Source organism: Solanum verrucosum, unplaced genomic scaffold, assembly GCF_900185275.1.
Source record: "Solanum verrucosum unplaced genomic scaffold, falcon-dt-bn FXZP01000235.1, whole genome shotgun sequence".
Lineage (NCBI taxonomy): Eukaryota > Viridiplantae > Streptophyta > Magnoliopsida > Solanales > Solanaceae > Solanum > Solanum verrucosum.
The window spans coordinates 87846-100674 of NW_026019948.1; the positions used below are offsets into that span (position 1 = coordinate 87846).

General features: G+C 30.9%; 1 protein-coding gene across 1 annotated transcript; it reads left to right on the plus strand.

The window, feature by feature from the left end:
- Window positions 1–295: 295 nt before the first annotated feature.
- Window positions 296–9337, plus strand: LOC125813588 (patatin-like protein 2). The gene is made up of 13 exons (XM_049493071.1): window positions 296–360; window positions 414–591; window positions 694–827; window positions 906–994; window positions 1111–1165; window positions 1251–1383; window positions 6704–6841; window positions 6931–7115; window positions 7199–7385; window positions 7464–7625; window positions 7877–8188; window positions 8862–9040; window positions 9125–9337. The coding sequence occupies exons 1-13, from the start codon at window positions 296–298 to the stop codon at window positions 9192–9194; spliced, it is 1887 nt and encodes a 628-aa protein (XP_049349028.1). The 3' UTR covers window positions 9195–9337.
- The last annotated feature ends 3492 nt before the right edge of the window (window positions 9338–12829 follow it).

The following is a 12829-nucleotide window of genomic DNA, read 5'->3' on the forward strand; positions in this document are numbered from 1 at the left end:
TTGAGAGTACCATATCGGATATGGACGGGTAATTGGTCGCCTTGGATGGTCTTGGACAATCCTCACCCTATGAGCTAGCTTTTGGGGTTGAGTTAGGCCCAAGATCCATTTCATTACACATGCACTACTTTTGGAAGATCCGATATGCACCTATTGACATTTTTGAAGAGTATGTTGCTCGGACTCTTCAAAAGTATTGGCGCACCCGTGTTGGATCATCCTAAAAGACTCTACTTTTGGAGGATTTGAAGTAAGGTTTTCAAAGGAGAATATTCTTGGTGCGGGAGGATATGGCATGGTCTACCACGGAAATTTGATTAATGGAACACTGGTAGATATTAATAAGTTCCTCAACAATCTGTGAGTTGATAAAATCAAATCATATGCTTTCCTTAATGATCCTTTTGTTTTAGTTGCCAACTTGAGTTTGAATTTAAGATCTTTGTCCCAGAGAAAGAGTTTCAAGTGGAGGTTGAAGCCATTGGCCACGTACGTCACAAAAACTTGGTTAGCCTTCTAGGATACTGCATTGAAGGAATGCACATGTATTTCCCCATTTGGAAGTCCCTGATAGACCTATACCTTTTCTGGGTACTAAATATGAAGCTTTGGATTGTTCAATTACTTTCATGCGCATGTGAAGTAATTGAATGAGTATTCTTGTTTAGCATTTGAAAATGCTTTGTTCTAAAGCATCACCACAAGATGTTGGTTTACGAGTATGTCAACAATGGAAATTTGGAACAGTGGCTTCATGGAGCCATGCGACACCACATGTGTCTCACTTGGAAGGCTAGGATGAAGGTTCTTCTTAGGACAGCTAAAGCGTAAGGTTATTCAGTTAAGATAAATCTATTTTGGGACAGCTAAAGCGTAATTTCTCCTTGTGCTATCATTTCTTGCAGTCTTGCCTATTTAAATGAGAATATTGAGCCCAAAGTTGTTTATCGAGACATCAAATCAAGTAATATATTGATTGATGATGACTTCAATGGTTAGGTCTCTGATTTTGGTCTGGCCAAACTGCTTGGTGCCGGTAAAAGTCATATCACTACTCGAGTCAACCTTTGGGTTAGTTTCTTCCTTCTGCTTCTTTTGATTTTATTCCAGCTCGAGTATTCTTGATGTTCTGGTCTTCTGGACTTTACAATCTTCAACTTCTGGTGTCTTGTTTTACTATTTTGGTGTAAAAACTTGAAGTAGAAGTTTGCATTATTATGTCATTTCACACTCTTTCAAATATTCGACAGTTATGTGGCTCCTAAATATGCAAATATTGGTCTCTTGAATGAAAAAAATGATATTTATAGCTTTGGGGGTAGTGTTGTTAGAATCGATCACACAGGAAGAGATCATGTGGACTATGGCCGTCCTGCCCAAGAGGTTTGTTATCCTTCATACCTTATCTTAAGATCTAATTAGCACACTTGATGTAAAAATCTTATCTGCATCCTCATTATAGAAAAAACTGTAAAACTTATTGTGCCCAGATCTTTGGCAGAATAGATCTTTATATTAATGCTCGCTTTGCTGGTTTTATGATATTTGTCTCATTGTCATTTTCTGTTAAGTTTCCCTTGAGTTTTCTCTGGATTATTACTTGTTCTTGATATACCATGTACCATAACAAATGTTCACACACTATTAATCTTTGAGAAGGATATCTGAACCTGGTAAGTGGTGACACATATGTGACTAGCTAGTGCCTTTTGGTATATGTTGATTACCATTCACTTAGTAGAAAGGGGCTGTATTTTTAATGTTCTAGCCTATTAAACATTAAGCACCATTTCATTTGAAATAAGCAAGCATATGTGTTTTTCTAGGGTTGGAGATTATGGTTAGTGTTGTTAAGGTTCTACAATGAGTATCTTAACTTCAACTCATAGTCCATTCTATTTTTTGATCTTTTATTCTAAAATCTATGCTGTTATTTTCTTTCTTCTCCACTCTTCGGAGATTTGCTCTTCTCGAGTTGCTGCTTCGATTTCCAAGTTAACTATTTCCTTCAAAATTCCACCATATTTTGTTCTTCGAGTTTTGAAAATGTGGACTTACATCTGCTCTCCAGATGTAGGTATCTTAATCGTCAAGTCGTTTGAGCTACATGTAGAGTTCTTAGTCAATTAGCTTAGTGGGGAAAGCTAACCTTTCGAATTCAATTAACCATAAATTTTGATATGTACTTTCTCTTTTCACATTTAGTTGTCTACTTCTAATTTTACATGGTTCTTAAGAAACAATGATTAATATGAGTATTGTTTTATCATAATACTCATATTAATTGATATCTATACTTGGATCTTGAAAAATGATTTGGGGACGAAGTAATTAATGTTGATGGTAAATTAGGATTTTTTGTTTTGGTCTCTTTTTGATATGTTAAAAGTAACAAGTATAATCGAAAATCTATTTTTTTTTTAAAATAATGGACAAGTAAAAGTAAACGGAGGGAATAACAAGCAATAATAAATTTAACATCATTAATTAATGTGTAGTTTCTTCGAATCTTTGTCTGAACTCTGAAGCGAACAATATTTTAGGTTAGCCTAAGAGATGGACTACAAAATGAGAAGACTCATTGAAATTGGGCCTGACCTTATTAAATTTTATTTTACATAAGTCATAGTCCTTGACATTATTTGTGTTGTCATATTAATTGTCTCTGTCCAATGGTGCTTCAATTATCTAAAATAGAACTTGTTCAAGAAATTACCCATCTATTCAATCGGGGATTTCTGCCCTTAAAAAGGCCCTGTTTTCGTTTATCAATTTAATCTATACCTATTATCCATCTATAGTTCGAAAAAATTCCCAAACAATTAATTATTTAAGTACTTTCTTTTATTTTGTGGATATTTATCCAAGTTGAGTGCTATGTTGTTGTTTCCTGGACTTATTACTTTTAAATGTTGATTAAGTTAAAGGTTCTGAAGACAGTTGTAATATGGATAGCTGTGAAAATGGCATCTCCAAAATTGAGACACAATAATTGTCTTCTTACTAAAACAAATAATGCTAACATCTCTTGTATGGTTAATCTTGCTATTACCGCCTCTTGTTCTATTTATCGAATAGGTTTAACATACCAGATTTGCTATTTTTTTTCCTAAATGCAGTACATTTTGTCAAAAGCTGAACTATAAACTAAGAACGTTTTATTGTTGTTCCCTGGATTAAAGCTAATTCTTTGGGTCCTTATTTGAATGTGAACAAGTCCTTCAAGTTCTTAAATTCAGCTCTATTTTGTCAAGAACTGCATTATAAAGTGGCTGTTGCTATTATGCTATTTCAAAATACTTAACAGTTTACTCCCTCCAAAACACCTTTTGCATTAGTGTGACATTTTTTTCAAGTGAATCCAAAGCATATTATTGTTACTAATGATTTGAATATGTTAAACTTTATTATAAAAAGAAAAAAGTTATTATCCGTTAAATCCAAAGATTGTACTCCAACAATTTCATTGAACGAAATTTGTTTAATTTTATAGAAATGATAATTTATAAAATGGTAGATTTGCAATTTTTTAATTTTTTTTTAAAAATAGATCTATTTTATTATTCTATTCATTTTATTTTACGTAAAGAAATTTGAGTAAATTAAATAAAATTTGCATTGACTAGCATGATGCATGATAAGTTTTTCGAATAAAAACTATCAAAGTTTAGGATGGTGCGTATTAAAAACGAAAGCTATTTGTATTAAAAAAAATGGACAAAGACCAAACTTGATAAGTTTGTGAATACTTAAAGGACAAAAATTGGTAAATTTATAGTTAAGGGACTAAAATCGGTAAGTGTATAGTTAAGGGATTAAAGCTGACAAATTTTTGAATAGTTAAAGGATTAAATCCGTTAAGTGTATAGTTCAGGGATCATTTTAGACCTACTCTTATAGTTGAGGGACTATTTATGTCATTTACTCCAATTTTTTGCTTCTTATGGCCTCACATCTTTCGAAGAGTCCGGAGGAACTGAATAAATTTCCCATGTGTACTGCAAACATCTTTTGCCATTGTTTAATTCAATAGGTGAAATTTTGGTGTGTGCCCCAATTGCACATGTCCAATCAAATACACGTATTGATAACATGTGTAAGTGATAAACTTCTTAAGCATCGTCTCTTGCCTATTTTGGTTGCATTAGAGGAAATATTTGAATTGTAGTGTTTGTAACTATATGACCTCTATATAAGTAGATAAATCAACAAAACTTTGCGCTAAAATATGGATATTGCTCTTACAAAAAAAAATATATTATCAATGGAACATGTTGGGCCGTGCAGAGCACGGCTTCCCTTATCTAGTATCATATATATTTGTTTAGAACACACAAAAAATTATTTAATTAATACTTGTATTTAATTAACTCAGTATTTATTTAATTTGTAATAAATGACGTGTGAAATTCAAATTGTGTGTGATGTACAGTGTAAAATTATTGTTAATTTTCATAAGAACATTTTTAGTAGTTGGTCGTGTTTAAGTTCATAGCGTATTTTTTAAAATTATGGGTTGTGGTATAGTATTTTGTTGTAATTATAATTAATTTTTACATATGCCTGGTCCTGCAGTTTAATTATTTTGTTCCATTATAGCAGTTGACTTTTCGTCACCTAGTTCATTGGTCATAAATTTTGAAAATAATTTTTCATGACCTAATCAATCTCTATGTAATCCCTACACAACATAACTTATAGTGTAGTCTAATTAGGGTGTGTTCAGTATGGAGGAAAATATTTTTCTTCTAAATTTGTTGTTGATGAAAATTTTTAAAGAATATTTTTTTAAGAAAATAAATTTCTTAAAAATGAGAAAAATGACTTTCCTGCAAGTGAAAGTTGGAAAAACAAGTTTCACCAGCGATATTCCTCGTTGACTATCCCCACCACTCATAATATCTGCCTAAATTACATACAAATGTTACAAAAAAAAAAATCACTTAAATACCTAAATATAAGAAATTAAAATAAGTAAAAAACCAATTTATTTATTTATTTAAAAGAAAAACAACTAAAAACATGAAAAACATTTTTTTTTTCCCCTCAGAGGTAATGGACGACCTACATTTTTTCACTTGTCCAATTCAATCGCAGGCTAGCAAATAATTTTGCCTTGATGTGTTGTTGTTATTATCAGAAATGTTTTATTATTACATTATTGTAAATTGCAATTAATATAACGATAAATATCGGCTTCCCTCAGTTTGTTGGCATTTCATTTTCTGAATTTAATTATTCAATATATATAACATGATTGTCATTTGTCGGTTTCATAATTGATCGATCGGTAGAAGGATAGTTGATTTGTTATTGATGGCTCGATATTTATATTAATTTGTTTTATATTTGTAAATAACTAGATAATTATTTGAACCACACTTGCAAAATATGCCATTCAACTGATTATGTAATATTCAAAAAAATTCTCATGACCGACATAAGTTGTGTTGTAATGACGAGATTGTTCCACTCTTAATCAAAGGTCTTAGGTTTGAGCGTTGGATATGACAAAAAAATTTGTTGAGAGCGCCACACCTAAATAAGCTCTACATCATGCGTATGTGCAATCTAGATTTAATTGAAACTCCACTATGAGCTTCGAATACGGAGTAGGAAACAAATGTTTATTTTTTAAAAGAAAAACGTGGGACAATATAGTGGCCATCCGCATGTCCCCCTCCAAAACAAAATAAGGACCTATCCATATAGCTTGCACCATATAAAACAAAATACTAAAACCTCTCAAATCACTACTTACGCTTATTATAAATAATAATAATAAGCGCCACACCTAAATAAGCTCTACAACATGCGTATGTGCAATCCAGATTTAATTGAAACTCCATTATGAGCTTCAGATACGGAGTAGGAAACAAATGTTTATTTTTTAAAAGAAAAACGTGGGACAATATAGTGGCCATCCGCATGTCCCCCTCCAAAATAAAATAAGGACCTATCCATACAGCTTGCACCATATAAAACAAAATACTAAACCTCTCAAATCACTACCTACGCTTATTTATTATAAATAAATAATCATGTTTTAAGCAATCTAGTAACACTATTAATGTACGAAAGTTGGATACATCAATTTTTAGTCAGAAGTTTCAGATTCAAGTCCTAACACTCATGAATATAAAAAAAATTCTAAATTAGAAATAATTAAAATTAAAAATATTATGGTTGTTAAATAGCTAGTTCCATTTGTCCAATAAAAAAATATCCTACAATTGAGAAAATTAAAAGGATATTCAACTAATATGGAGTAATATAATTGATGAAGTCTCAAATTTGTGGACCACGCCAAAGGATGTGTTGTAGTAGAGGAGATTGCTCCTCTCTTAATTAGAGATCTCGAGTTCAGGTCCTTGATATGAAAAATTTCTTGATAGGCTAGCGCTACCCTCCGAAAAAAGGTTCTATCCAACACAAATTCAAATTAATTAGACTCCAATACAGATATTGACTGATCGAGTGGGAAAAAAAAGGTCTCAATTTGTGGTCAAGTTGGTGCCTGATCCTTTTCTTACAGGTCATAAATATTTTCCTGGTCACATTTCATTGACTTTTCAAAATAAAATAAAATAATAAAATATTGACCTCCAGAAAAATATCTTGGATTGCTCTTAACATTATTGAGGTCTATAAATTGATAATTTAGCATTGCTGAAAATCAATTAATTATTTTCTTATACTCAAAAAAATGTCATCATCTGGTTCATTCGAATTGCAACCTCCAATTAATGGTAAATTCATCACAATTCTCAGCATCGATGGAGGTGGCATTAGAGGATTAATTCCAGCAACTATTCTTGAATATCTTGAATCTCAACTTCAGGTAATCGCATAAACTTCTCTATCCTCATTCGAATTTTAACCTATTCAACTGAACTCAATATTTCATTCTCTACGTGTTAATTTCTATAGGAATTAGACGGTGAAGATGCTAGGCTCGCAGATTACTTTGATATAATTACAGGAACAAGCACGGGTGGCCTTGTTACCGCTATGCTAACAGCTCCAAACAAAGACAATCGTCCTCTATTTGCTGCTAAGGATATAAAGCCCTTCTATCTTGAACATGGTCCTAAGATATTTCCACAAAATAATATGTAAATTTTCTAATTGATTTTTTTTTTCTTCTTGTAAAAATAATTAATCACTATTAATATTATTGTTTTTTCATTTTGTATAGGATACTGATTGGATCAATTATAAAGGGATGGAAATTTCTAACAGGACCAAAGTATAATGGGAAGTATCTTCATCAAGTCATAAAGGAGAAATTAGGGGAGACTAAATTGCATGAGACTTTGACTAATGTTGTTATTCCAACTTTTGATATCAAGAATATACAACCTACAATTTTCTCCACTTTTGAGGTCTCTTTCTCCACTATTTTTCGTTATTTTTTAATCAGAGGTCTCAAATTAGTTTGATCCGTTTAATCTGTTTAACAGGCCCAAAAACATTCAATAATGGATGCTAAGCTTTCCGATATATGCATCGGCACATCTGCTGCTCCAACATATCTTCCAGCACATAATTTTCAGACCCAAAATGAAGATGGCAAATTTCATGAGTTCAATCTTATTGATGGTGCTATCGCAGCTAACAATCCGGTATTAAATAATTTAATCTATTTTATGTCCCATTAAAATAACTGAACTTTACTTGCTATGTATATATAATGATGACCTCACTAAACTTTACCAATTGAGTACTATGTTTTGTATTAAATTAAACGTCATATAAAGTTACTAAATCTTACGCTATAATGACAACATCTATTCATCAAGATGACGTTACTGTTATAGTAAGTAAAGTTTGTGAAATTAACTCGAAATTTATATGATGTTGTTGGCTTTTGCAGACCTTTATTGCTATAAGTGAAGTGACCAAACAAATATGCGAACAAAACCCATATTTCAAAAATTTCGACGAAATGAAGCCCACTAATTATGGGAAATTTTTGGTCATCTCCATTGGGACTGGATCAGCAAAATTGGAACATAAATATGATGCTAAAATTGCATCAAAATGGGGTGTTTTTGGATGGCTAACTGGTGGAGGCTCAAATCCAATTATTGATGCATTTGCTGATGCTAGTGATGATATGGTTGATTATCATATTTCTGTTGTTTTTCAATCTATTTCTTCTCAAAAACAATATCTTCGGATTCAGGTACTATATATTCCACTCCTAAATATTCTTTTGATTTTAAAAAAATAACAAACTTTCCCTTTTTAGTTTGTTTAAAAAAAAATGATCCTTTCAATTTTTTTAGCAACACTTTAATTTCAGTTTTCTAGGTGACATGTTTAAGGCCCCAAGATTAAAGAGTATTTTGGTACATTTGACATAACTTTAATTTAGGACCACAAGATTGAAATGTTCCTTTATTTTATTTTCTTAAATTTTGTGTCAAATCAAACTAAATCATTCTTTTTTAAACGGAGAGAGTATCAAATGTGCTTGATCAGAAACAATAAGGACCAAAATCAAAATTTGTTAATATTTGAGGGATTAAAAGTGCTAATTTCCTAATTGAAATTGTTTCTAGATATTTGAAGTTATTGAAAAAGATTCATTTTAAACGAAGCCTTGTTATTTCGATTACTCGAGTATTCGTCAAATGAGAAATTCAAGGAGAGATAAATGATAGCTTAGAAATATGCTCTTATGATCTAGGTATAATACTTGAGGGTGAAGCGGTTTTTTTATAATGGCAAATTCATATTCAGAATTTGATTTTGAGACGTATAGAGTATCTATCACTTTATAGAAATGCTAGATATTACTGCGAGTTAAGATAGGTGTATTATAATTATATATGTTGCTCAACAATGTTAATTAGGATGACACATTAAGTGGAGCAGACTCCTCTGTTGACATATCAACCAAAGAGAACATGGACAAATTGGTTGAAATTGGGACAAATTTATTGAAGAAACCAGTTTCAAGGGTAAATTTGACGACAGGTCTATTTGAACAATTAGACATAAATGCTGGCACAAATGAAGAAGCTTTGAAAAGGTAATATTATTTAACTCTCCTTTGAATATTATTAATCAATATATTATGCTATATTAATTATTGAATTGCCATATTATTTTTCAGGTTTGCAAAGTTGCTTTCTGAAGAAAAAAGAATTAGGAATTCCAAACCACCTCCTAAAGATAAATCGTAAAGGCAAAATTGTGATTTGGTATTATATGAATCCTAGATTTTATAATTTTGAAATAGTATTTGCAATTCAATTTTTGTATTCTAGCTTTTGATTGTTGGACCAATAATATTCAATAGAGTGTTATGAAAAAATATTTAATAATAGATGGAAATATGTAAAATTATTGTTACATGCTTGGTTATTTTGTAAGGGCAAAAAGCATCAAAGTTTCTTGGCTTTTTTATGGAGTACCATCCAAGCTAGAGCCAAATTTAATAAAGAGGCTTTTTACTTCTTCTTTTTTGGTTTTCCACCCGGTGTTCGGAGCCCACATTGGAGCTCCGACTAAATTCGGACCGCGCACTGCAAGGCCTATTCGGGGGTGGCGCTCCCAAACAGGATTTTCTCCATACCCAAGGCTCAAACCCAAAATCTTTGGTTAAGGGTGAAGCACTCCCACCAATGCACCACAACCCATTATGATGGCTTTTTACTTATTTAAGAAGAAATTATACTAACTTGATTTATGTTGTCCGAATTATTGCTTATTATTTATTTATATATATATATATATATATATATATATATATATATATATATATAATAAGCCACAATGCAAAGATTTTTATAGTATTTAGTTACATTGTAATTATCTTGTTAGCTTTCAACCAAAAGGAGTACTTCTTTTAAATAATAAATATGTCATTGTATGAGCTATTTATTACTCATTCCTTTTGAATTTGTTAATCTTATTTTAATCTGACACATAGTTTACGAAAGTAAATTAGATTTTGAGAAAAAACATTAAGTGATACTTGAAATTGTCTCAGATTTTCAAAAAGACACCTTAACTTTGCGTGCGTCCTATTACCCCACAAAACATTCAAAATCACAATAAATACACATTTTTTACACAATATTTCCACTTTGGACAAAAATATCCTTCGAATGTGCAATTTCTTAAAAACAAAAAGTCGGACCCATTATTGATGTATTCAAGGATGCTTTGATAATTTCCTATGATGAATTCATTTTGTTTGTTTCTTTTAAATTTATTTTACTATACTAAATAATTCTATAAAATATTATGAATCACGATAATTAATTACTTAAGTATTTAAAAGATATAAAAATATACAATAGATCTGATTGACTCTTCAAATTTTTTTATCGGTGACACATAAATTGGGACAAATGAAATAATATATATTATTTGAAAATTTCTTACAAAGTACTATAAATTACAGTAATTAACAGCTAGAAATATTTCAAAGACAAAAAAAATTGATTGAATCTCAAAATATTTTTAGTACTACATAAATTGAGAAAGAAGAAATAACCTCTATTATTTGAAAATGGTGTAAAAGTATTACAAATCATATAATAAGAATTAACAATTTAAAATTTTAAAAGACTTTAATGGTTTATATTTATTCTATTTCCACTTTGGACAAAAATATCCTCCCAATATGCATAATTTTTTAAACAAAAAGTGGGACCAATTATTGATGTATTCAAGGATGCTTTGGTAATTTTCGTATGATGAATTCGTTTTGTTTGTTGTTTATTTTTTTTTAAATAATTGTATAAAATATTATAAATCACAATAATTAGTTACTTAAATATTCAAAATATATAAAAATATGTAAAAGATCTGATTAACTCTTCAAATTTTATCGGTGACACATAAATTGGACAAATGACATAATATATATTATTTGAAAATTACTTAGAAAGTACAATAATTTACAGTAATTAACAATAGAATATTTTAAAGACAAAAAAAATTGATTGAATCTCGAAATTTTATTAGTACCACATAAATTGAGAAACAAGAAATAACCTTTATTATTTCAAAATTGCGTAAAAGATATTACAAATCATACAACAATAATTAGCAATTTAGAATGTTAAAAGACATAAAAAATTTTTTACCATAGTTAACAATAATTAAAAATTTAAACTATTTTAAATTAATATTGAAGTTTGATTAACTCTTTAATTTTGTCTTTGTCACATAAATTGAAATAAAAAATGATACATATTGGGCCCGTGCTAGCACGGGCTCTGATGTCGTGTATATATATATATGTTGACACCCAATTTTGACCCTCCCCGATAATAATTAGTTTTTGAGCTTCTTGATTCTCAAACGATTTAGAATAATTAGCTTTATAAAGTTCCAAATAGTTTCAAGGATTTTAAGTAATCTCAATCGGTTTTTATAGTACTTCGAATAACAAATATATTTCATATAATTATATATGTAATTAGTATATTTTATAAATATTTGAAAATCATATCTAAAGGTTTCTACATTGTTTTAGGTTATACTTTATTAATTTAGTCTAGTATAATTTATAGTTATAATTTTGAGTATTGAAATCGGTTAGTTTATGTTCAAATTAATTATTTTGTTTCGTTTAAAATTTAGAAGCTCGTTAATTAATTTATATTAATTTTAATAATTAGCCAAGCTTACTAAACTTGATCAATTTGGCTAAGGCCTTAACTTCCATCGGCCATGATTTCAATTTTCTCAATTGCCATATTGGCCAAGCCTCATCTCCAATTTTATATCATTTTTTGGCCCAATCTTGTATCAATTGCAGCCCAATATAATGGCAATCAGCAACCCCCAATTCTGTCCAATTATTCCCAGCCCACCAACAGACAACAATACAATACTCAACCGCCCAACCCACCTTTTTCCATAACAACAACAATAGATATAACGTACAACAGAAATACACCGACCCCATCCCTTTTTTCTTTCCAATTCTATGCAATATCACAGCAGGCTAAAGCAGCAGCAACGTCTCCTTCGCCAAAGGTTCGTACAGTAGCAACGTGCCTCGTTCTTGTGGCCCTGAGATGAAGCCACGTCGCGCCCAAGGACAACAAAATCGATCCCAACCATTTATCTCCCCTTTCCTCTTACGGAATGGGGCAAATTTTCAGAGAAAAGGATGTTTGGCTTAAAGGGTGAATATTTTTTGAGTTTTGAAATCGGAAGGGGCCCTCTTTTGTCCAGATTTTTGACCTGAATTTTCCCCCCGAATCAGCCCCTAAAAAATCCCTATATGTATTCCCCTCTTATTAGCTGTGGAGGGAGGTTTTTTTTGGCTTTGATTTTGGGAGTGGGCAAAGATTCTCTTTAAGAAATTTGAGCGTTTCTTTGGTGGAGATTTTTATTTTCCTTGGGTGTTCTTCATTGAGAGACGTTTTAGAAATAACCATCAAGATATAGCTAATATAAATATACTTCAAAAGCATAGGAGGTAACTAATTTTCAGAATTTTGGGTTCAATGTTCTGCCCAGATCTTCTAATCGCTGCCAGCGCTTGAATTTCGTGGTGGAAGTCGATCTTCTAATCGTTGTCCCTGCTTACTGCACTTCGAAAGGTAACTCCTCTCTGCAATGCTCTTTCCTCCTCTTCTTTCCATTTTAGAACAGTGTTCCGACGATGGGAGATTTTTCATTTAGTTTGTGTTGGATGTTAGTTGCTATTTGGTCGATATATGATGTATATGTTCTTGGACTTTTCATCAAGTTGTTTGCAATATGAGTTAAAGCTTTGGATATGCGTTATTATCTCTCTGTTATTATATTTGAAGTTTTGCTCTGTCGATTTTTCTCCTTGAGCTTGTTTCTC